This window comes from Rhinoraja longicauda, chromosome 44, assembly GCF_053455715.1.
Source record: "Rhinoraja longicauda isolate Sanriku21f chromosome 44, sRhiLon1.1, whole genome shotgun sequence".
NCBI classification, from domain to species: domain Eukaryota; kingdom Metazoa; phylum Chordata; class Chondrichthyes; order Rajiformes; family Arhynchobatidae; genus Rhinoraja; species Rhinoraja longicauda.
The window spans coordinates 7,521,398-7,547,110 of NC_135996.1; the positions used below are offsets into that span (position 1 = coordinate 7,521,398).

The 25,713-nt window shown below is 42.9% G+C and overlaps 1 protein-coding gene across 2 annotated transcripts in view; it reads left to right on the forward strand.

The window, feature by feature from the left end:
* The first annotated feature begins 217 nt into the window (after positions 1 to 217).
* Positions 218 to 25,713, forward strand: part of LOC144612293 (regulation of nuclear pre-mRNA domain-containing protein 2-like) — a 56,178-nt gene continuing 30,682 nt past the window's right edge. For both annotated transcript variants that reach the window (XM_078431865.1, XM_078431866.1), the window contains exons 1-2: positions 218 to 516; positions 18,783 to 18,912. In XM_078431865.1, coding sequence (XP_078287991.1) covers positions 282 to 516; positions 18,783 to 18,912 — 365 coding nt within the window. In that variant the 5' untranslated portion in view covers positions 218 to 281. The remainder of the gene's footprint in view (positions 517 to 18,782; positions 18,913 to 25,713) is intronic.

Consider the following 25,713-nt stretch of genomic DNA (forward strand, 5'->3'; position numbering starts at 1 on the left):
CTCTCTCTCTCACACTCTCTCACTCTCTCACTCTCTTTCTCTCTCTCTCTCACTCTCTTTCTCTCTCTCTCTCACTCTCTTTCTCTCTCTCTCTCTACCTATCTCTATCTAGCCACCTACCCCAACCTCACCCTCCTACACACATACACTACTGTGGGGGAAGCGCGCCCCCGCTTCCCCCCCTCCCCCCCCCCCCCCCAGAGAAGCGCGTCCCCATCCCCTCGCTGGGCCGGTAACGCGCACACAGAAGTGGGAGGGAGGGAGGAAGGGGGGCCCCTAAGATGGCGGCAGCTGTAGCAACAGCCACGGCCTCCACTACTGCCTCGGCCTCTGCTGGTGGTGGTGGTGCTGGTACTGGTGGTGGTGGTGGTGCTGGACTGGAGGGCACCCTGGACAAGAAGCTGCTGTCGGTTTCCAACACGATGGACAGCATCCAGGGCATGTCCTCCTGGATCCTGGACAACAAGAAGCACTACACATCCATCGTCAGGCACTGGATGAAGTGCATGAGGAAATGTGAGTGGGGAGGGGACGGGGACGGGGATGGGGACGGGAGGGCAGCATTGATGTGTGTCGTTTAACTGGACCTGGCTCCATGTTGTGTTATGTCCCACACTGACCTTAAGATAGACACAGGAAGGTATTTATTCACAAAATGCTGGAGTAACTCAGCAGGTCAGGCAGCATCTAGGAGAGAGAGAATGGGCGACGTTTCGGGTGGAGACCCTTCTTCAGACTTCAGTCTCGACCCGAAACGTCACCCATTCCTTCTCCAGAGATGCTGCCTGGCCTGCTGAGTTACTCCAGCATTTTGTGATACCTTCGATTTGTACCAGCATCTGCGGTTATTTTCCTACACTCCTTAAGATAGACACAAAATGCTATTGAAAAAGAATTGGATCGAGACCTATCTTTGACCTGTGCAGGAAGGAACTGCAGGTGCTGGTTCACACTGAAGATAGACACAAAATGCTGGAGTAACTGAGCAGGAATAACTGGACAGGCAGCATCTCTGGATCCACATTCTTTTTTTCTCCAGAGATGCTGCCTGTGCCTGCTCAGTTACTCCAGCATTTTGTGTCCTCTGACTTGTTGACTATTTCGAGCGTTTTTTTCTTTTTTACTTTATGCCCACAGTTTTTGGAAAGGAAATAAGTCTGCTGAAGTGACAGATGGTGGTGGGGAGGATTGTGAAAAAGCTTGCACGCTGCTGGGTGTGTGCAGAGATGTGCAACAACATGGAGCCAGGAGTTAGACAAACACAATGTGTGGGAAAGAACTACAGATGCTGGTTTACACCAAAGATACATAAAGCTGGAGTAACTCAGCGGACAGGCAGCGTCTCCGGAGAGATGGAATGGATGACGTTTTGGGTCGAGACCCTTCTTCAGACCGAGAGTCAGGGGTGAGAGAGTCTGGAGATATGGAAGAGCGTGTGAAAACGACAGATCAAACCAGACGATGATCAAGGAAATGTAGAGAGGTTCATTGTTGGCAGAGGGAAAGGTGACGAGGCATGCAAACAGTAACATTAATCAGGAGGACATTGAAACTAGTCGGGGAACTAGGATGGGGGAGGGACGGAGAGAGAGAGGGAAAGCAAGGGTTACTTGAAGTTAGAGAAATCAATATTCATACTGCTGGGTTGTAAGCTGCCCACAGCGACCTTTCTATCCTGGGCCTCCTTCGCTGTCGGAGTGAGGCCACACGCAAATTGAAGGAACAGCTTTGCTTGGGTAGCTTACTAATCAAATTCTCAAGCTGACTCTGAAGAAGGGTACTGACCCGAAACATCACCTATCCTTTTTCTCCAGCAATGCGACTAGGCTTGTATACACTGGAATTTAGAAGGATGAGAGGAGATCTTATCGAAACGTATAAGATTATTAAGGGGTTGGACACGTTAGAGGCAGGAAACAAGTTCCCAATGTTGGGGGAGTCCAGAACAAGGGGCCACAGTTTAAGAATAAGGGGTAGGCCATTTAGAACTGAGATGAGGAAAAACTTTTTCAGTCAGAGAGTTGTGAATCTGTGGAATTCTCTGCCTCAGAAGGCAGTGGAGGCCAATTCTCTGAATGCATTCAAGAGAGAGCTGGATAGAGCTCTTAAAGATAGCGGAGTGAGGGGGTATGGGGAGAAGGCAGGAATGGGGTACTGATTGAGAATGATCAGCCATGATCACATTGAATGTCAGTGCTGGCTCGAAGGGCCGAATGGCCTCCTCCTGCGTCTATTGTCTATTGACCCGCTGAGTTACTCCAGTGCTTTGTGTCTGTCTTACTAAACAAGTATCTAGTCGATCCAATCAGGTTGACAGTTGCCAAGGAACATCCAAGTGGCTGGCATTCAGCATGTTCTTCTGTTTTACCAAAAGATGTGATTGTTTCAGTTAAACACCCTTCCTTTCTTTGCCTTTCTGCCTCATCCCCATTTCTGGCCTGCCTTTGTGGCAAATTATAAACAGCAGACAAGATTTTAAAAATAATAGTTTTGGCAGTACATTTTATAAATTGATAGCAAGTGATATGTAAAGCTTTGTGAAGCTGTGTTTCAAGCATGATCCTTGATGGGGTTTGCATTGTTCATATCCAAAGTCATAATTTCTGGTAAAATGAAAGGAAACTTTAATGCCATTTCTTTCTGCAGTTCTTTTAGAAGCGTAATTTCGATTGTGATGTGGGGGGGGGGGGGGGGAATCTACAGACAATGTCTATTTAAAGGGTGACCTGGACAGGTTGATTGAGTGGACAGATGCGTGGCAGATGCAGTATAATGTAGATAAAAGTGAGGTTATTCACTTTGGCGGCAAAAACAAGGAGGCAGATTATTATCTCAATGGTGTCAGGTTAGGTAAGGGGGAAGTGCAGCGAGACCTGGGTGTCCTTGTACACCAGTCATTGAAAGTTGGCGTGCAGGTACAGCAGGCAGTGAAGCTAATGGCATGTTGTCCTTCATAACGAGAGGATTTCAGTATAAGAGTAAAGAGGTTCTTCTGCAGTTGTATAGGGTCCTGGTAAGACCACATCTGGAGTATTGTGTACAGTTTTGGTCTCCTAATTTGTGGAAGGACATCCTTGTAATTGAGGCAGCATAGGTTCACGAGATTGATCCCTGGGATGGCAGGACTGTCATATGAGGAAAGATTGAAAAGACTCGGCTTGTATTCACTGGAGTTTAGAAGGATGAGAGGGGATCTTATAGACACATATAAAATTATAAAAGGACTGGACAAGCTAGATGCAGGAAAAATGTTCCCAATGTTGGGAGAGTTCGGAACCAGGGGCCACAGTCTTAGAATAAAGGGGGGGCATTTAAAACTGAGGTGAGAAGGAACTTTTTCACCCAGAGAGTTGTAAATTTGTGGAATTCTCTGCCACAGAGGGTATTGGAGGCCAAATCACTGGATGGATTTAAGAGAGAGTTGGGTAGAGCTCTAGGGACTAGTGGAATCAAGGGATATGGGGAGAAGGCAGACACGGGTTACTGATAGTGGATGATCAGCCATGATCACAATAAATGGCGGTGCTGGCTCGAAGGGCCGAATGGCCTCCTCCTGCACCTATTTTCTATGTTTCTTTAAAAGCTGATGGATTCCCAAGTCATTGCTAAATGAAATGAATTATGAAATTGGAATGGTTTATTAAGCATAGTGCGTTTTAATTTTACTATGATGGCAGTGGTCTAATGTCAAAGTGCTGAGGATACCTGCTGAAGGATCACTAGCTGAAAGGCAAACACCTCCGCTGTCACGCTGTGAAAACGGAGAGGATGAGACGGAGTTTCTTCCCACAGGCCATCAGGACTGTCAACTTTTATAACCCCAGAGACTAAATTTTTGTCTACACTATAGTAACTTATTAACTTTATTTATATGCTGTAACTGTAATTCTTTTTTGTGCACAATCCGCAGGCATTGCCACTTTCATTTCACTGCACATCGTGTATGTGTATGTGACAAATAAACTTGACTTGAAGTAGAGCCTTCAATGCTGGTGATGGAAACTGGTGAATCAGCAGTTCAGATTGACTTGTGATTACTGCTGGATAAGCTATTCTCTGAATTTCACTTATTTTTTGCTTTCTAATTGATAGTGTTATGGTTATTTAGTCAGCAGTTACTGAAGGGAATGGTTTCCCAAAGGCAGAAAGATCTGTATAATTAACTGGGTCATACACATAGTGGTTTTGCTTTGTTGGCACGGCTGCATGATCTGTTATTAATCCACGACAGGTTTAAAATGATACCATACTATAATCTGGGTATGGGTCAACGCTGTTCCACCTGTTCTACAATAATTTGCATGATGTAAGTTAGGGTGATGCGTTCTGTTGGTCCTCCATGAGAAACATGTTTCTACATCTAAGGGTGACTGATAAATCTGAGGTTAACTGGAGAATGAAGAAGCCGGGTTGTTTGTGTATGTCATGTTGCTTTGCAGCTGGTGTTAAAATAAATTGCAATATCAATGTATGACTTGACCCCAAGTTGTGAATTTGGTTGAGGACAAATATAATAACAAGGAAATATTAAAGTCTCTGATTCATGGCTACTGAATTTGCACAAAACAAATCAAGTGTTGAATTTTAAGGAGGTACAAGGAACTGCAGATGTCGGTTTACAAAAAAAGCACACAGTGCTGGAGTAACTCAGCGGGTCAGTCAGCATCTCTGGAGAACATGGATAGGTGACGTTTTGGGGCTTGACCCTTCTTCCGTCACCTATCCATGTTCTCCAGAGGTGCTGCCTGATCCGCTGAGTTACTCCGTCACTTGGTGTCTTTAGTTGAATTCTAAGGTCTTTTGTCCATTGCTTTGTGCAAGGCAGCTCATGTCACGGAGCATAAATTCTTTTTTATGGTTTTGTTTTGGCACACGGTTCTGGTCAGCAGACTGGAGTGGAACCTTTTGAAGAAATATTTACAAATAACTTATTTTCAGTGGGATTGAAGAAATCTTTCATTTGATATTGTGTAGTGGGGGCACTTTGATCAACGTCTGCCACAGGAATTGGACACCTTCTGAAAGTGACAATAAGTCCTTGGGTGAGAATAAGTTTGTACTTGGGACTTATGCCTCCTTGCATTTGAAAGCTAGTTGCTACTTACTTCGCCAGTGAAAGGGAGTTTAATTACACCCCCACAAATTGAGAGTCAAAAGAAAGTGGAAGAATTATTTTTTTTCTGCAACTATGTACTTTTTATATTTGCAAAATGGATACAGGAAAATATATTAGAATTATTCGAATCACTGTGTTTGTCTTTTATCTCCAGAGATGCTGCCAAACTGGCTGAGATTTTGTGTATAAACAGCATCTACTTTCCTATGCTCTTTACGTTAACTTTGGTAGACACAAAAAGCTGGAGTAATCAACAGGTCAGTCAGCATCTCGGGAGAGAAGGAATGGGTGACGTTTCGGGTCGAGACCCTTCTCTGAAGAAGGGTCTCGACCCGGAACATCACGCATTCCTTCTCTCCCGAGATTCTGCCTGATCTGCTTACTCCAGCTTTTTGTGTCAACCTTCGATTTAAACCAGCATCTGCAGTTTTTTTTTCTAACGTTATCTTTGTCTTGTTTATGATCTTAATGATGTTAACTGTCTTTTTAATGCAAAAAACAGAGCTATGACCCATAATTAGGTGGACTGCTCTTCTAGCTATTACTCAGCTGAGAGTAAAATAATGTTATTGTCCTAATCTGATTGTGTACTCCAAAAAAAGCTTGTAGATTATGGTTTGCCATGGAGCTAGTGTATAACTGTATTGTCCAGATTCAAGAATTGAAGTAGTAAAATGTACAATGGCATTGGGAGATAGATTTGAAGTAACATTTTCAGTCACTGTGATAGTGTGAATTTGTTGCAATGTCCAATTTTGGAATGTATGTGGAATTTTGTGCTAGGGTTTACAAAAACAAGGACACATTGAACATAGGAACAGGCCATATCGCACTTCCAGCCTGCACCACCAGTCAGCGCCGTCGTGACTGTTCCTGCATCTCAGCACCACGTTCCTGCTCTCTCCTCGTATCCCATGATGCCTCCTCCTGAAATGGGTTCAGTGACTTGGTTTCTGCGGGGCCCTCTGTGCTGACAAATTCCACAGCTTCCCCATCCCCTGTCGGTTCCTCTCTTGCCCTGCAACGCAAAAACTGTGACTCTTTCGCGACATCAGGCAGCAGGAAACGATTTCCCACACCTACTTGTCTAGTCCTATCAGAATTTTATGAGTTTAATGTATAGCACTTGACTTGTGGTGAGATGGTGTTGAGGAATTTGTCTGAATGCTGGAACCCACATTGTGACCTGGCTGTCATTTTCCTTTTGGTATTGGCAGGTATGTGCAACGCCTACTTTCTTGCTGAGTTTCGCTGGCTCAACACTTTCTGGTTTATGACAGCAACATTTTTCTTCTACTTATCAGTCTTTACAGATTTTCTCCATCCTGCTATTCACACTTCTGGCTTGCTTTTGTATTTGAACTGTACAGTCAGTGGGGAACATGCTGTGGCATTGCCTTCAAATTCCTTTTTTTTTAAAGCAAGGTGATGCATCTTATCCCATCAATATCTCCAAGCCTACCACGAGGATCACTGACTTTTCTTATTTTCCCTCATCCTTAATCAAAATCTCAGTGTGAAGAACACTCAAATACCTTTTACCACCAAAGTGTTTCTGAAATGGCCTCTTCTGGTTTTATTTGAGACAATGCAGACTGGGAGGTGTTCTGTAATTTTAAAATATCTTGTATTACTAACATTTTTCCCAGGAGGATAGGTTAACTGCTTTCAAACTGCTTTCAACGGGCGTGCTGTGGAAAGATATTTCACCGTAGAGAGTGAGTTGGTGAATATTAGCCCAGTTTCTAACTCCACAGGCTATCTAATGTGCTGTGTATTTTCAGAATTTTCCTGATTTCTAGTATCTGCAATATTCGGTTTTTAGCTTACCAGTTAGACACAAAATACTGGAGTAACTCAGCGGGTCAGACAGCATCTCGGGAGAGAAGGAATGCATGGTGGCGTTTCGGGTCAAGACCCTTCTTCATAGCTTACCAGTTTGTTCTTAATTTTCTTTTCTTGTTTCTGCAAAGCTTACAATATGTGTAAATACTTTTCCTGAATCTCCACCGTGTTAAAATCGGAGCACTTTGCTCAGGATCATTCCTTCTGACAAATCAGTGTGAAACTCTTTAGCCTCCTTGGAGAAAAATTGCTTACCTTTTATTTTAAACTGTGATGGGGGAATTTACAGGGAATTTGAAGTAGTGCCTAATGGCGAATGGCGAATGGCAAAGAGAAGATATATTCAAATGGAAATACTCCTCCTTAAAGACTTTAATTGGTTTCCACTGCTCTTTTAGATCAATGTTGAGTAATCGAGCTGTACGGCCCACCTTGTCTGCGCTGCATACTGGCAACTTGGCAGACTTGGCTGGTCCCAATTGCTTGCATTTAGCTCACATCCCTCCAACTTTCCTATCCATATGTAACACAATGTTGAAGCTGCTCACAGAGTCGAGCGTACTGGTTGTTTTAGAAATTTTGGATTGATTTGTTTTTCTTGTTTGGAAGATGACTTTGGTTGATAGTGAAATTAGAATAATGCTATTGGAGGTTAACCATTCGGCCCATCATGCCTGTCCCTTTAGTTTGGGGAAACACATCCTATTGCGTTTCACGGCCCTGTATATTTTTCAAGGCATTTTTAAAATCCCAATAAACTGGATTCTGTTTAGGGGTTAGAAAAGAAAACTTTTAAAAGTGACTATTGTAAAGAAGTGCGTTCTTAAATAGCTTTATTGTGACTTCATGATTGTTGTAACTTGCCAGTGATTCAGCGATTCATGAAGTGCCTTCCAGAGGCTTGTGGACAATGGTGATCCCAGATTTAATTTCGGATTTGTCCATGGGTTAACTGGTGTCCCACCGTGAGATGGCCCCACTCTGTGCTGGCAGGAAATTGAGCTAGGATTGCTATCACCTAACTTGAGCAGCTGCTTCTCTACCGATTTATTCACTAAAGGAGGCGGTTTTTGGCTTTACAAGCATTTGTACTCAACATTACTCGTCAGTGTACCACAAAAAAGCAGGGAAATAAGATTTAGTTTCAGAGAAACACCGTGGAAACAGGCCCTTCGGCCCACTGAGTCTGCGCTGACCAGCGATCTCCAGGTACACTAACAATATCGTACAGATTAGGGACAATTTACAGAAGCCAAGTAACCTACAAATCTGCGCAGCTTTGGAGTGTGGGAGGACACTAGAGCAAACTAACGCTGTCAAAGGGAGAACGTACAAACAGGCACGCTTAGTCCGGATCAAACACAGGTCTCTGGTACTGTGAGGTAGCAACTCTACCTGCTGTGCCCTTTCTTTAGAAGTTAGCAAACTAGCATGGGTCATTTTGAAGCTTGGGGCAAACGTGCCAAAAATGGACACAAAATGCTGGAGTAACTCAGCGGGTCAGGCAGCAACTCCGGAGAACATGGATAGGTGACGTTTCACAGAGTGCTGGAATAACTCAGTGGATCAGGCAGCATCTGTGGAGAACATGGATAGGTGACATTTCACAGAGTGCTGGAATAACTCAGCGGATCAGGCAGCAACTTCGGAGAACATGGATAGGTGTTTTTTCTGGTCGGGTCCCTTCTTCTGAATCAAGTTCTTTGTTTCTGCAAATATGCGAAAGTTAATACCTGTTTGGTACACAATTCCAATTTTACATAATTCCCCAGATAAGGGTAAAATTCTATTGGATTGGAAAATAGCATTTATAGGTCTTTCATTCAAAAAGGACGGTGACAGAAATGAGGAATATAGATCAGTCAGCTTAATATCTGTTATTGGGAAAATGTTAGTTGTTGTTGAACATGTTATGGCAGGGTGCTTAAGAAATTATCAGGTAAAGTCATCGTCTTTTAGAGAAAATCATGTTCCACCAATTCATTGAAATTTTTTGGAAAAATAAGGTGCTGTGGATAAAGGGGAACTAATGGGTTTCAGAAGATATGAGAAACAGCATCATAGGGTAAAGTAGGAAATAAAAGCTTGTAGGAAGGAATGTAAGGGCAAAAATATGAGATAGGTTGCTAAATAGGAATCAGTGGGCATTATTTTTTCTGGCTGCCAAGATGTGACAAGTGGTTTGCCGTAGGATTGGAGCTGGAGGTCAATTTTCGACAGTTTATGTAAATAATGTGGATGAGGCTGGTTTCTAAACAGTGTCACAAGCAAAAAGTGAGTAGAAGAGTAAGTTGTAACAAAGGCATAAGGAGGGTACAAAGAGATGCAGATAGTGAAGTGAGGAGGCAAAGACATGACAAATAAATGGTACAGTGGAAAAAAAAGACATTTTCTTTTGGTAGGAAAAATCAGAAAGAAGCATGTTTAAATGTTGAGAATTTGAGGAGTTTCAAGATACAGTGACATCTGATAGGCAGGTACATGATTCATAAAGTAATATGCAGGTACAGCAAGAAATACGAAAAGCAAGTAAAATGTTATTTATTGCTAAAGGCATTGGATATCAATCTCCGCCTTAAAAATATCCATTGACTTGAGTGTGGGAATTGGGTTCCAGTAAGTTTCAAGGGAGCATGCGAGTTCAAAGGGAATGTGGGAACTCCATGGTGAGTTGGTTTAATGGGATGTTCTTTATTATAAAAGTTAATTTTCTTGTGAGTTGAAAACTTTTTGTATGTTCCCACATGTGAAAAACAAGTCAATTATTGATCATCCTCTTTGGTTCATGGTGTCAGTGAATGGGTGCATGCTGAAGTGACAATTGGAAATTATATGGGAAGGTAGACACAAAATGCTGGAGTAGTTCAGCTGGGTCAGGCAACATCTGTGGAGAACATGGATAGGTGACGTTTCACAGAGTGCTGGAGTAACTCAGTGGGTCAGGCAGCATCTGTGGAGAACATGAATAGGTGACGTTTCACAGAGTGCTGGAGTAACTCAGCGGCTCAGGCAGCATCTCGGAATGGGTGACGTTTCGGGTCGAGACCCTTCTTCAGACATATATGGGAAGGATAAGTCCAAAGTTCACCATAAATCATAAATAGATTTGTTTTTGAGCAGCTTCCATCATACTAAACTTCTATGGTGCTCTACTGTGAGTTTGTTTTGAGGTATACTCAATTGATGAATGACTTTGAGAGTTCAGGCCCCAAGGTTATTCATTATTATTTTCTATTGGATTATTGATCCTTGTTGGCATTGGTACTGAACTTTTGATTTTTTATAAATATTCATTTGATATTCCAGATTTAAACTTTGTAGACCTAATTGTGCCTCAAGTTGTTAGCTTTATTATTGAATCAACTAGTTTTTAATATTATTTTTATTAATTATCCTAAATCATATTCATCAGTACCTGTGACAGTAACTGTAAACAACATCGGTTACACAATCCAATTACTTCTACTGAGTACCAATGTTATTATTCCCAAAATGCTTCAGACTGATGGATCAGATGCTGCCTGACCTGCTGAGATACTCCAGCATTTTGTGAATAAATACCTTCGATTTGTACCAGCATCTGCAGTTATTTTCTTATGCCAATGTTATGATCATAAGATGTCGGAGCAGAATCTCTGCCGTTTAATCTTGGCTGATTTATTTTTCACTCTTAACCCCATTCTCCTGCCTTCTCCCTGTAACCCCTGATGCCTTTGCTAATCAAGAACCTAACAATTTCTGCTTTAAAAATACCCAATGACTTAGCCTCCACAGCCATCTGTGGCAATGATTCCACAGATTCACTATCATTATCTGGTATAAAAAATCTCTCACCTGTTCACCAAATCTAGTTGATTGTCATAGGTACAAATATGATGAGGTACAGGTGCAATGAAAATATTGCAAATTCTAAAATCAAATGCTTGATGTTGCTAGTGTCTTACATGCTTGGCTTTGCTGCTGTTAGAAGAGGCAGACTGGGGTTTTCCCCCTTTTTCTGTAGAGTATTGCAGTTTCTGGAAACCCTTTGGCACCTCGTGTAAATAGCTCTCCGAGGCTTGCATTTGTTCCCACTGTTCAATCACAGGTGGAGATGAAGGTTGTTTGTTGGTTTTGTGCTGTTCTGCTTCAGTATCCCTTTAAGCAGAGCTAGCTGCATAATGATCACAAATGGGAACTTAAGCCTAGTATTCCAAGGTAGATTGTAGTTAATAATAATTTGTCAAGTCAAGACTAGATCAATTATGTTTCGTCGTCGTTCTTGACTAATGTGATAATTTTCAATACATTTTCTTGTGATCTATGTTTAGTTAGCTTCATACAATAAATTCTTCACCCTAAAAGCTGAGTGGTTGGTTTTGTACCTGATTGTGCCCTATGATAGCAAAAACCTTTTAAATCACCAGTTATGCTGTTTAATTATAGAGATAGGAGTGTAATTTTGTTGTTTAATTGGTTTCGTTTCTGTGATTGTTTTGGGAGAACTGTGTAAGTCTGCTTCATTTGACCGCAGTTGAAGTGTAGTTATTTACAATGAAATACTTTTGCTTGTTTAAACACAGATTTAAATTCACTAAAATCTGAATTTTTTATCTCATCTCTTTAAACACATTGTGATGTCTGTAATAACTTTATCCTCTGGAATTTTGCAGCTGGCTTCACCTCTGGGTGGTTTAGATTTGTTTTCTAACTTTGCTGCCCCAGAGGTTTCGAAACATACTGTATGCGTACGAGAAATATAATGTAAACCGTTTTACACCATTTATTGTTAAAAAAAAGACACGGGTATTGGTTGATAAGGAGGAATACCAAAGGTTATTAGGACAGTGAGATCTTTTTCAAAGGCAAAGGTTACAATTGTGCAAGGAAATTGGAAAACACAACTTAGTTCAAATAAAATACAGATTTGGAAAAAAATCAGTAGAAAGCTCATGTTATATGGAAGTTCATTTGTGTAATTGTTTTGCATTAATGTTGCAAAAAAAATTCAAATAATTTATCACAGCCGGGCTTTTTGCGGTGTTGTAGTTGCGGTGCAAGTTCAGAGGGAGGCATTCCTTGAATCAGCTAACTGTCTAAAGGTGTTTGTGTTATTGTGGGTTATAAAAGCTTTTTCTGAGAATCTGACCTCTTTAATCTCCTGTCTAATCTTGAGCAGAAAAGAAGTTGGAATATTTGATATACTCTCCCGGAGTCTAGTCTAGTTTGTCAAATTGAGAAATTAGCAAACATTTCAAACTCTACATGATTTCCACTCAAATCAAAGTATTTTGGAAGATAGTTCAGTCCAGCACAAACCTTTCTTTGAAGAAAACATTTAAAGGTTTTTGTAAGTTTAGTGTTTGTTTCAGTCTTACCACCTGAAACTTTGTTTACAATACTGAGCAATTTAAGTTTTATTTTTAAGGTCTGAGATTTTACATTATGCCGCTTGTTCCAATGCACAGGTCTTTAAAACAAACCATGGGTTTGTGCCAGGACTGATGTTTTGATTTTTAAATACACATTTCCTCAAATGACAAAACATTGTGCAAGCTCATTGAAAGTGACCGCAAATTTCATTATCAATGACGACTTTCACTAAGAGGTCCTTATTTCTGAGGGATCAACGAGAAGCATACTTGTTGTGATGCAGCTGGGACTGCTTGGAAGAGAGAGAGGACTGCTGTCCCATGGATGTTGAATATAAGGAAAATAGACATATGTAAGACGTTGAAATGTAGGACCCATATTCCTATCTAAGGAACTTTAGATAGTTCCTCTGTCCCTCTCCTCCTTCCCAGATCTCCCTCTATCTTCCTGTCTCCACCTATATCCTTCCTTTGTCCCGCCCCCCTGACATCAGTCTGAAGAAGGGGCTCGACCCGAAACGTCACCCATTCCTTCTCTCCCGAGATGCTGCCTGACCTGCTGAGTTACTCCAGCATTTTGTGAATAAATACCTTCGATTTGTACCAGCATCTGCAGTTATTTTCTTACACTAAATGTAGGGCCCATGCTCTTGTGTTTCAGTGAGGGCATTTATAATGGTTTGGAGCTATTCTTCCCACTGTACAAACGCAAACATCTCATATTTCAGCCTGGCCACTGAAACTTGGGTAACCTGGGTTCTGGAGCGTAGTTTCAGTAAGTTGAACAGTTTCCCTTAATTCTGCAGATTGGCACACTCTTATGGGATGTTTGTTAAAGCAACTTTGCAGCAAGGAAGATTGATAAAAGTGTTGGGGGCAATGATGAACCTGGTCTTCACTGAGAAGGTTTTGTTGTTCACAGGTTGGTTAATGTCTTTGGCTGTGTTCCAATGTAAAACTCAATATCTATGATGCCTGCCTTGGATGCTTCTGAGACCTGAATTGTCTTCAGCAGGCATCTAAAGGCACTGGAAAAAATACCTTGCATTGCAGGATCACACTCTCTTGTGCTATGTAGGTTGTGCAAGGGCTTAAGGACATCATTGCACTGTACCCAGGTTCTAATCTAGTCTTGCAGTCACTATTTATGTGGTTGATCGAATTGAGTTTCAGATTAAATGTGGACACTACTTCCCCTGGATTTATGTGGGGAACTCAGCAATGGAAATGCTATTGAATGTCATGTCTAGGTGGTTAGACTCTATCTTGTTAGAGACAATCATTTAGAAACATAGAAAATAGGTGCAGGAGTAGGCCATTCGGCCCTTCGAGCCTGCACCGCCATTCAATATGATCATGGCTGATCATCCAACTCAGTATCCTGTACCTGCCTTCTCTCCATACCCCCTGATCCCTTTAGCCACAAGGGCCACATCTAACTCCCTCTTAAATATAGCAAATGAACTGGCCTCAACTACCTTCTGTGGCAGAGAATTCCACAGATTCACCTTCTGTGGCAGAGAATTCCACAGATTCACCACTCTGTGTGAAAAAAAACTTTCTCATCTCGGTCCTGTCTCACCTTCTCACCCCATCCTTCTCTCCAGAGATGCTACCTGACCCGCTGAGTTACTCCAGCACTGTGAAACGTCACCTATCCATGTTCTCCACAGATGCTGCCTGACCCGCTGAGTTACTCCAGCATGTAGTGTCCATTCTGATTAAGGCTGTGATGAAGTCTGGAGCAGATTGATCCTGGTGAAATCCGAATAGGGCATTGGTGATAGCATTGCTGATGAAACCTTCCACCGCTTTGTTGATTAACACAAATAGTATTTTGATGTTAACTAGTCTAATTGGATTGGTCCTGCTTAGTGTCGACAGAATACACCTGGGCAATTTTACACATTGATGGATAAGTGCCCGTGTTGTATCTACTAAAACAGCTTGGTGAAGGGAGTGGATGGTTCTGAAGTTCAGGTCTTTATTACTGCAGCTTGGAAGACTGATTCCAAAGCGTTTTCATATAGTGTGCCCTCAGCCATTCCTTGTCTTTAGTTAGGATGTATCAATTAGCTGGGGGTGAGCTTCTGTGGTAATGGAGGTTTCTGGACAAAGCTTGAGAAGGATCGTCCACTTGGCACTTTACTGGTTGCAGCTACCTTTAATACTCATTGTGGATGTTTTTGGAACCCGTTCTTCCCAGTGGCTGTTTACAAACACATGCAACATGAGCAAGAATTGCTCATGCCCTTTCAAGCCTGCTCTGCATTGAATGAAATCATTATCGTCAAATTAAATTCTGCAACGCCAGCTGCCAGTGTTAATCTTTTTTCTCCCTTGCACATTAAGTATCTATCAACCTCTTAAGACATTCAAACACTCTGCTTCCACCACCCTTTGAGAGTTTCCCAACTATGGGAGTTCTGGGAGACCAAAAAATATCATCATCTGGTTTAAACAGGTAATTCCTTATTCTCTGTTTTAAATTCTGTCACAAAAGGAAGCATTCTCTCCATGTCCATCTTGTCAAGACTTCTCAGAATCTCCTAAGCTTCAAGATCAATTTCTGAGATTTCAATTAATCTCTCATCACTCATGACTGGATGTGGTAGGAATGTAGAACTTTGATCAGATCTGTTGGCAATGGTGCAGGAGCAGGCCATTTGGCCCTTCGAGCCAGCACCACCATTCAATGTGATCATGGCTGATCATTCTCAATCAGTACCCCGTTCCTGCCTTCTCCCCATACCCCCTGACTCCGCTATCCTTAAGAGCTCCATCTAGCTCTCTCTTGAATGCACTCAAAGAATTGGCCTCCACTGCCTTCTGAGGCAGTGAATTCCACAGATTTACAACTCTCTGACTGAAACGGTTTTTCCTCATCTCTGTTCTAAATGGCCTACCCCTTGTTCTTAAACTGTGGCCCCTGATTCTGGGCTCCCCCAACATTGGGAACATGTTTCCTGCCTCTAACGTGTCCAACCCCTTAATAATCATATGTTTCGATAAGATCCCCTCTCATCCAGTGTATACAAGCCTAGTCGCTCCAGTCTTTCAACATATGACAGTCCCGCCATTCCGGGAATTAACCTGGTGAACCTACGCTGCACCTATCATTGTTGATATTGCTTGTTATTTGTTGTTTAGAATACATACACTTCTGTGTCGGTCAGCCTATGGCTGATGCTCCTATTAGCATTCTTTCCATGCTCATGAAAGCAAATGATCCATCAGTTTGATTTTCAGAACAGAGTGATGAAACCGATTACTAAGATTCAGATTACTAAGGGACAAGCAACAAAAATTTCCTTGCCCATTATTCAATTGCTCCTGTGCGAGATTAAATTGTGCTGGAATGTCTTTTTGCAGTTTGCAGACTACAGGTGTAAAAGATTTAGATATTAGAGGTGACAAGCTCACTATAAATTTGCAACTGTAGAAAAGAATGCTGGAGAGGAGTTAAGGAATAAAAAGGTTTCACAACTTATGAAGTGTATGTGGGTTTAATAAAAATAATTTCAGAAGTTACCAAAAATGTTTAAGACAATGGTCCACACTAGTACATCATTAAAACAATAGACAATAGGTGCAAGAGGAGGCCATTCTGCCCTTCGAGCCAGCATCGCCATTCAATGTGATCATGGCTGATCATTCTCAATCAGTACCCCGTGCCTGCCTTCTTCCCATACCCCCTGACTCCGCTATCCTTAAGAGCTCTATCTAGCTCTCTCTTGAATGCATTCAGAGAATTATCCTCCACTGCCTTCTGAGGCAGAGAATTCCGCAGATTCACAACTCTCTGACTGAAAAAGTTTTTCCTCATCTCAGTTCTAAATGGCCTACCCCCTATTCTTAAACTGTGGCCCCTGGTTCTGGACTCCCCCAACATTGGGAACATGTTTCCTGCCTCTAACGTGTCCAACCCCTTAATAATCTTATATGTTTCGATACGATCTCCTCTCATCCTTCTAAATTCCAGTGTATACAAGCCTAGTCGCTCCAGTCTTTCAACATATGACAGTCCCGCCATTCCGGGAGTTAACCTAGTAAACCTACGCTGCACGCCCTCAATAGCAAGAATATCCTTCCTCAAATTTGGAGACCAAAACTGCACACAGTACTCCAGGTGCGGTCTCGCTAGGGCCCTGTACAACTGCAGAAGGACCTCTTTGCTCCTATACTCAACTCCTCTTGTTGTGAAGGCCAACATTCCATTGGCTTTCTTCACTGCCTGCTGTACCTGCATGCTTCCTTTCAGTGACTGATGCACTAGGACACCCAGATCTCGTTGTACGTCCCCTAACCCTCTGGCGAAGGCTGAACATGTAGTATATTCCAGTCTATGTTTTAAGACTCATTGATCCTGCTGTGGCTGATTTTTCTGCTGTGAAATAAACCTCTTTAATTTAGTGTGTGATTGAGAATGAACGTAAATACAATTTAAATAAAATTTACGACCGAGACTGCAGGTCTATTTTCCTCACTCTTCCCCAAGAGTGCAGGTATGTTGGTGGTGATGCTATTGGAGCATTTGAGGAGATGAATTAAAAGTACATATGCTCCCCGTCTTACGATGCTTCGACTTACGATATTTTGACTTTACGATGGTGCAAAAGCTGGGCGAGCCGCAGTTCGCTTCCGGCCACGTGATCAGGTGTATTAAATGCATTTTCGACTTACCATATATTCAGTTTACGATGGGTGTATTGGGCCGTAACCTCGTGCTAAGTCGAGGAGCACCTGTACATGCAACTAACCTTGTGTGCAGTTAGTAAGTTGCAGTGTTATTCTTTTTAACTGGTGCAGAAGAGTAGGTATACCGGCCTAATGAGGACGTTAACGGTATAGGAATGAGCTCTTGGTTTGATTCTCATTAAGAATTTTTTTAACTCATTTGATCAGCATCGGAAGGAGACTTCAGCATGGTACAGCAGCATTGTGAAGAATATCATTTTCATATTGGGTACACTCCAATTTGTTTTTTGCATGTTACATAGAAACATAGAAAATAGGTGCAGGAGTAGGCCCTTCGAGCCTTCGAGCCTTCATGGCTGATCATCCAACTCAGTATCCTGTACCTGCCTTCTCTCCATACCCCCGGTCCCTTTAGCCACAAGGGCCACATCTAACTCCCTCTTAAATATAACCAATGAACTGGCCTCAACTACCTTCTGTGGCAGAGAAGTCCACAGATTTACCACTCTCTGTGTGAAAAAAACCTTTCTCATCTCGGTCCTAAAAGACTTCCCCCTTATCCTTAAACTGTGACCCCTTGTTCTGGACTTCTCCAACATCGGGAACAATCTTCCTGCATCTAGCCTGTCCAACCCCTTAAGAATTGGCTGGTATGGGCAAGTTGGGCCAAAGGGCCTGTTTCCACGCTGTAAGACTATGACTTACAATCTTGCAACCATGAGTAATATTTGTGCTATTGTAATATTTCTCTCTCCAGAGATGCTGCCTGGCCCACTGAGTTACTCCAGCATTTTGTGTCTATTCTTGGTTTAAACCAGCATCTGCAGTTCCTTCATATGCTAATATTTGTGCACTGAGACGCAAATGGGGAAAACATCATCCAGGTTCTTGTTCCTATTGTACTCGCTGTAGTAGTTGATAGAACAAAGATTTGCCGTCAGGATCGAATTCAATTCAGTTCACAAGTCATCCACAAGTGAAGCAGTCCGTGGCTGCATGTTGTTCATCTGGACTAAAGTCAGGCTTGGCCTTGTAGGTGGCATGTGACATTTACATCACAAACGGGCCAGAAAGGCTTAAATGACCATCTCTATCAAGAGAGTGGTCACTCAGCTCCCTTGACATCCAGTGGCACTCCCGTTGCCAAGTCTATCATCATGAGGAGAGCCATTTGACCACCACGTCAACTTTGTAAGCCAAACAAAAACTGCGACAAACCAGAGCTGTTATGAAGGACACTTACAATCTTTATATGGACTGGTGGGAGCAGAAACAACCAGAGAACAGTACTGAACTACTATCTACCTCTTTGGTGACCCTCGGACTATCCTTGATCGGACTTTGCCGGCTTTACCTTGCACTAAAAATCCCCTTATCACGTATCTATACGCCGTAAATGGCTCGATTGTAATCATGTACTGTATTTCTGTTGACTGGATAGTACACGACAAAAGCTTTTCATTGTACCTCGGTACACGTTACAATAAACTAAACTGAACTGAAACAATCGGGTGTGGAAGTTTGTTCCTGGAAATATTGCCTTGAGCCAAACCTAGTAGTTTATGTGTGCCTGAACATTATAAGATTGAAATTGGTTCACAATCACCACCCTTTATGCCCACATACCGTTCTTATATAATTCTGCCGCTGATGTTGCACCGTGTAGAATATTTAATTTTGGTAAATTAGAAAATTATATTGCACTTTTTCCAACCTGCCAGAGTACCGTCACAAACTAATAAAGCTTTCTGTTTCCTCCTTTTTGTTTTCAGCTTCAATTGCTCATCGATTGAACCTATTCTACGTTGCCAACGACGTTATTCAGAATTGCAAAAGGAAAAATGCAATTATATTTCGGGATGCTTTTTCAGAGGTCCTGGTAGAAGCAGGTGCACTGGTGAGGTAAGTGAAGACGTTTGGAGGTATCGTTTATGAAATGCCATTCACTTTCAATGAGTTTGATGACTACATGTGTGACTTCCCACAGTCACCGTCGTGAAGGACATTTATGTTGCAAGGGAGGTAGACACAAAATGCTGGAGTAACTCACCGGGTCAGGCAGCATCTCAGGAGAGAAGGAATGCATGACGTTTCAGTCTGAAGAAGGGTCTCGAGCCGAAACGTCACGCATTCCTTCTCTCCTGAGATGCTGCCTGGCCCGTTGAGTTACTCCAGCATTTTGTGTCTACCTTCGATCTAAACCAGCATCTGCAGTTTTTTTTCCTACATATGTTGCAAGGGATGTGTGTTGGGCAGAGTTTTGGCAATCTGGAGCCAGATAAAGCAGTCAAGAGCACCTATGAAACTTTCCAATCTGGATTCCGCTCAAACCACTGTACTGAAACTGCGCTCCTCAAAATCACAAACGACATTCTCCTCTCCTCCGACGCTGGCAACCTCAACATCCTCATCCTACTTGACCTCAGCGCCGCCTTTGACACCATAAATCACTCCATTCTCCTCACCCGACTTGAAACCTCCCTTAACATCACCGGCACAGCCCTATCCTGGTTTAAATCTTACCTCTCTGACAGACACCAGTTCATCTCCATTAACAACTGTAAATCCCCCACCGCTCCCCTCCCCCAAGGTGTCCCCCAAGGCTCAGTCCTTGGCCCCCTCCTCTTCATCCTCTACCTGTTCCCCCTTGGTCAATTAATCCGCCGTCATGGTCTCAACTTCCACTGCTTCGCCGATGATATCCAGCTCCTCATCTCCACCAAGTCAATCTCCTCCACCACACACTCTACACTGACAAACTGCATTACTGAAATAAAATCTTGGCTTCAATCAAACTTCCTCAAACTCAATTGCAACAAATCTGAAATCATCATCATTGGTCCAAAAATGCTCACCAAATCCACCCAAAACTTCATCCTCAACATTGATGGTCTCCCAGTATCCACCTCACCTCACATCCGGAATCTTGGAATCATCCTTGATCAAACCCTCTCCTTCGACAAACACATCAAACACATCACAAAGACAGCCTTCTTCCACCTCAAAAACATTGCCCGTCTCCGTCCATCCCTCTCCTCCACAGCTGCAGAAACCCTCATCCACGCCTTCATCACCTCCCGTCTGGACTACTGCAACAGCCTCCTCTATGGCGCACCCTCAAAAATCATCAATAAACTTCAATACATTCAAAACTCCGCTGCCCGTCTACTCACACACACCTCGATCCGTGACCATATCACCCCCGTCCTTTATAAACTCCACTGGCTCCCCATCCCCCAGAGAATCCAGTACAAAATCCTCCTCATAACCTACAAAGCCCTCCATAACCTGGCCCCATCCTACCTGACCGACCTCCTCCACAGGCACACTCCCACCTGCACCCTCCGCTCTGCCGCTGCCAATCTCCTATCCCCCCACATCCGGACTAAACTCAGATCCTGGGGGGACAGGGCTTTCTCCATCGCTGCTCCCACCCTATGGAACTCACTACCCCAAACCGTTAGAGACTCCCCCACACTCACCACATTCAAAACATCGCTGAAGTCTCACCTGTTCAGTACTGCCTTCAACCACTGAAGGTCACCTCACCTACTGTCTCCTTTCTCTGTTCATTTATTTATTTACTTATTTATCTATTTATTAATTTCCCTATGTTCTCAAAATCTCTGTAAAGCGTCTTTGAGTATATGAAAAGCGCTATATAAATAAAATATTATTATTATATTATTATTATTATTATTAATTGCCGGTCAAAGATAATCAGATGGAAATGTCCCCCATGAACATTATGTTCCCCTGATCTACAGTGTGTAACTTTTATTGTATCACTTGGAGTAACTTGCCAATGTCACTTCAATGGAATTTCTTTCAACCCTATGCTATAGAGCAGTGCTTCTTAAACTATTTCAGTGTCATTTATCCTTGAGTCTTTATCACAAAATTTCATTCACCCTCGGCTAAATTTTCTTATGTTTTTTTGGTAATTTTCGTCATATTCTCCCTTGTGTATAATTATATATAAATTAAGTCATTCATCCTTCATTCACCCCTCTGGTTTCATTCACCCCAAAATAATTTCATTCACCCTTGGGCGAACCATTCACCAGTTTAAGAAGCACTGCTGTAGAAGGTGAGAACATGAAGATGCATCATCAGATGCTGAGGGGAGGGATGGGACAGAATGGCAGAGAATAGAACTGATATGGTTAAAGACCCTGTCAACCAAGGTGGTGAGAATCCATGACTGATAAAGCAAGACTCATTAGAAGCACTGGTACATCACGGGTGTGATGTAGATAGAGATACAGAGATACAGCGCGGAAACAGGCCCTTCGGCCCACCGGGTCCGCGCCGCCCAGCGACCCCCGCACATTAACACTAGGGACAATTTTTACATTTGCCCAGCCAATTAACCTACATACCTGTACATCTTTGGAGTGTGGGAGGAAACCGAAGATCTCGGAGAAAACCCACGCAGGTCACGGGGAGAACGTATAAACTCCATACAGACAGCGCCCGTAGTCAGGATCGAACCTGAGTCTCCGGAGCTGCATTCGCTGTAAGGCAGCAACTCTACCGCTGCGCCACCGTGCCGCAAATAGCTATTGTAGTCGGGGGGGGGGGGGGGGGGGGGTGGGGAGGGACTCGGTGAAATAATTTACAGAAATAGAGATAGAATCATTTGAAGAAAGGAACTAGCCAAGATGTAACAGTGAGGTGATTGTAGGACTTGATGAAGCCCGATGAAAGCTGTTCAGTTCATTGAGAGCAAAAACACGATGTAGTCACTGAGGTGAGGAATAGTAATCATGTCGGACAGGGACAAAGAATCTTTCATCGCCACAAAAAAAGGTGTCGCTTGGTCTATTGTTTCAATAAAAGATTTGTCATTGGAAATAGACAAAGATAGGAAGCATGGTGTACTAGGAGCTTCAACCTGTGTGCTGTGATTTGTCTAATTCGGGTAAACAGGTATAACAGAGCTTTATTTGTCGTTCGGTACCGAAGTACCGAACGAAACTACATAGCAGTCATAGAAAAAAAAAGAACACAAGACACATAGCCCCAACACAAACGTCCATCACAGTGACTCCAAACACCCCCTCACTGTGATGGAGGCAACAAAACTTCCACTCTCTTCCCCACGCCCACGGACAGACAGCTCATCCCCGACCGACCCGCACAGTCCCCGCACCGGGCGCTGAAACGTCTCGCGGCCGAACCGGGCGATGAAAGGCCCGCGACCAAGTCTTGCGCAGCTAAGTCCCGTGGTCGAGTCGCACCGGGCGATGTCAAGTCCGCAGCCGAGCCGCACCAGCGATGAAAAGCCCCGCAGCCGAGCTGCACCGGGCGATGTTAAGCCCCGCGGCCGAGCCGCACCGGGCGATGTTAAGTCCCGCAGCCGAGCTGCACCAGGCGATGTTAAGCCCCGCAGCCGAGCTGCACCGGGCGATGTTAAGCCCCGCAGCCGAGCTGCACCGGGCGATGTTAAGCCCCGCAGCCGAGCTGCACCGGGCGATGTTAAGCCCCGCAGCCGAGCTGCACCGGGCACTGTTAAGTCCAGCGGCCAAGCCGCACTGGGATGTAAAGTCCAGCGGCCAAGCCGCACCGGGTGATGTAAAGTCCAGCGGCCGAGCCGCAGCGGGCGATGTTAGGCCCCGCAGCCGAGCCGCACCCCGCGCCGTGAGGAAGAGAAAAGTCGTCCCCCACCCACCCACACCACCACCCCCTCCCACACATACACAACCAAAAAAATATATATAAAAACCATCCCAACACCGACACACAACAAAAAAAGGGAAAAAAAAGACGGACAGACTGCTAGTCAGCCGCTGCCGTTAGGCGCCGCCACGTGACAAAGTGGTGCTAGCCTGAGTGCGGAAGTGAGAACGTAGCCGTAATTAATTGAAGTAGCTTTCTCTGGATTGAACTGATAAATACATTGCCAGATTTTCATTCAGAATCTCTTGTAATGGATTGTGGAATTGGGTGAAAGTTATTGTTACCCATTCATTGCTGATAGAGCTAAACAGTCAATGCCAAAATCTTCTCTTTAGTTGCCATGTTCCTTGAATTAATTATTACAGTCATGCCTCGTTATTAGTTCAGTTTTACAGATACAGTGCGGAAACAGGCCCTTCGGCCCACCGAATCCGCACTAACCAGCGATCCCCGCACACTAACACTATCCTAAGCACACTAGGGACAATTTTACGCATACACCAAGCCGATTAACCTACATATCTGTATGTCTTTGTAGTGTGGGAGGAAACGGAAGATCTTGGGGAAAACCAACATGGTCACTGGGAGAACATGCAAACTCCGTACAGACAGCACCCGTAGTCAGGATCGAACCTGGGTCTCTGGTGCTGCAAGCACTGTAAGGCAGCGACCCCACCATTTATTTAGAATTATTTAGTCTAAATAACAAGTGGTCCCAGATGAGGGTACACCATTATCAACAATACTTTTTAAAATCTTTTGCTTCATAGTTTGTATCTTTCCCTTTTTTTAAAATTGGAACGGGCCTTAACATTTCTGATATCTTTGTGTAAAGTCTTTTGAAAATTCGCTTTATCCCATGTAATTCCATTAAAAAAAAAAATAGCAACGTGGCCTATCAATCTGCAAACTGATCTGGCATGAAATGTTATTAAATATTTTGCGTGTAGATGGTTTCAGGAATAATTTTGTTTATTTCCTAGACACCCTTCCCTCTCGGATGGATGGCACACATGTTGTCAGTCTGCACTTTTTGCAGCGGTATGGCCTGGAAAGTAATTCTGTATAAAAAGAAGTCAGCCTAGATCTGGAGAATCATGTGGTCAAATCATAACTGGCTTGTGGCACTTAATGAAAATCAAAATAAATAGACATGGCTAATTAACATTATTGAGTCCTATTGCCATTTTAAAGAAAAATTACGGTATCAGCTTGATAACTATTGATGCAAATAATTTACGTTTATAATAATTGATCTTCACTATGTAAAGTGCAGTGAACTATTTAATTTATTTTGTGTGCATCAGGATGTTTTACAGTCCCAGGCTGAGATATCACATTGTTGGTTGAAACTCCTACACTGTCTTGTCTAGATGTGTCACGAGCTATCATGTTTAAATTTGAATGGGACTGGTAATGTTTCTTCCCTTTAGCTACCCGTCCAATTAGTGTTGCATCTATCCTGGTTGCCGTTGTCCTTGACAAGCTGCTGTTGTGCTGACAAACGATAAACATGTCCCGATATTATGTACGACTGTAAGACGCCCAGGGAATCTGGCCACAAAATTTGCAGGGACAGCCAGGAATTAGCCTATCAGCAGCATCTTCTGATTTAAAACTAAAAGTTTGACAGTAATTTATGGAATACATACATGTGAAGTTGTTCATTGAAATTCAGTAGCTGCTATCAAACCCGTTGTTGAAGAACAATTTTCCAATATTTTTTTAAAAAACAGCTTTGGGTATTTGCAAAGTATTGCAAATGCACGAGAATGTTGCAATGTCATTTAATATAATTGTTTCTTACCTCTTTACACTAAACTATACTGGTTAAGATATCTGGTCGGACAAATCTTTGTGTACGTGTGTGGAATGTAATTCTTTCAGATCAGTATTTCATGATTCTGCATTTATTGCATTAAAATTGTTTAATATTTTTGTTTCTATCTTATTCCTGACTATGCCCGATCCAGTAAAAGGCTTAAATGTTTGGTCAAAATTGTGCTGCAGTATTTTACTTTCTAGTTCACTGTTTGTTGGATCACTTCAGTGTGCTAGGTTGGAATCTGCAGTTCCTTCCTACACGTTTGGTGTGCTTGGTTGCACAGTCTGCTTGCAGCTCAGTCCACCGTCAAAACTCTTTGCTTTAACTCCAGCTCTTTGCTTTAACTGCCACCTTTCAGCAGCCAACTTAAGGGAAGGTTGAGCATGAGGTCACTAGAGAGTTGTGAACACCTTGGAGGTCAGTGCTGAACATTGTTATTTATTTGGAGATGCAAGAAAACACAGATGCTGGTATCTTGAGCAAAAAAGCAAAGTGCTGGAGGAACTCAATGGGTCAGGCAGCATCTGTGGAGGGAATGGAAGAAAGGTCCCGACCCAAATAGGTCGCCTGTTTGTTCCCTCCATGGATGTTAACTGACCTTCTGAGTTCCCCCAACATTTTGTTTTTTGCTATTAGTTGCAAAATTAGTTTTTTTTTTTCTTTCCTGATGTTAATTATTAGGGAAATGTCACTTTTCAATTAAAATTGGAAATTGGTGTGGAGTTTGCTGCATCCTTTTCCAAATAAAATGGGTCGGAAACTATTTAAAACAAATTAGATAAATAGAACATGGGCTGATTGTGTGCAGTGTTATTGATAACTGGATGAAACATGTGTACTGAAATGCACAGCAGGTTGGGCAACATCTTTAAAGTGAGAAGATGTATAAAATGTTTAGGTTGTACTCTTTATTGGAACTGAGGCCTGAAAGATGAGGAGGCATTTTAGGAATGTGTAGAGGAGGGGAAATGGGAATATGGGTGGCGATCAGTGGACACATCAGTTGCCTAAATTGATTAGTCAGTCTCCAAAAAGCATAATGGAGAGTATCTGGGTATGAAAGATCATTGAGTAATCATTGAGCAATGGTGACCCTTGCATTCCCTCTCACCACCCCTCCCCTACCCAAGTCATACGTTGAGTCTCATTGTCTGTACTCGTTCTCACCTAGCACACAGCCAGTTTCCTTTATTATT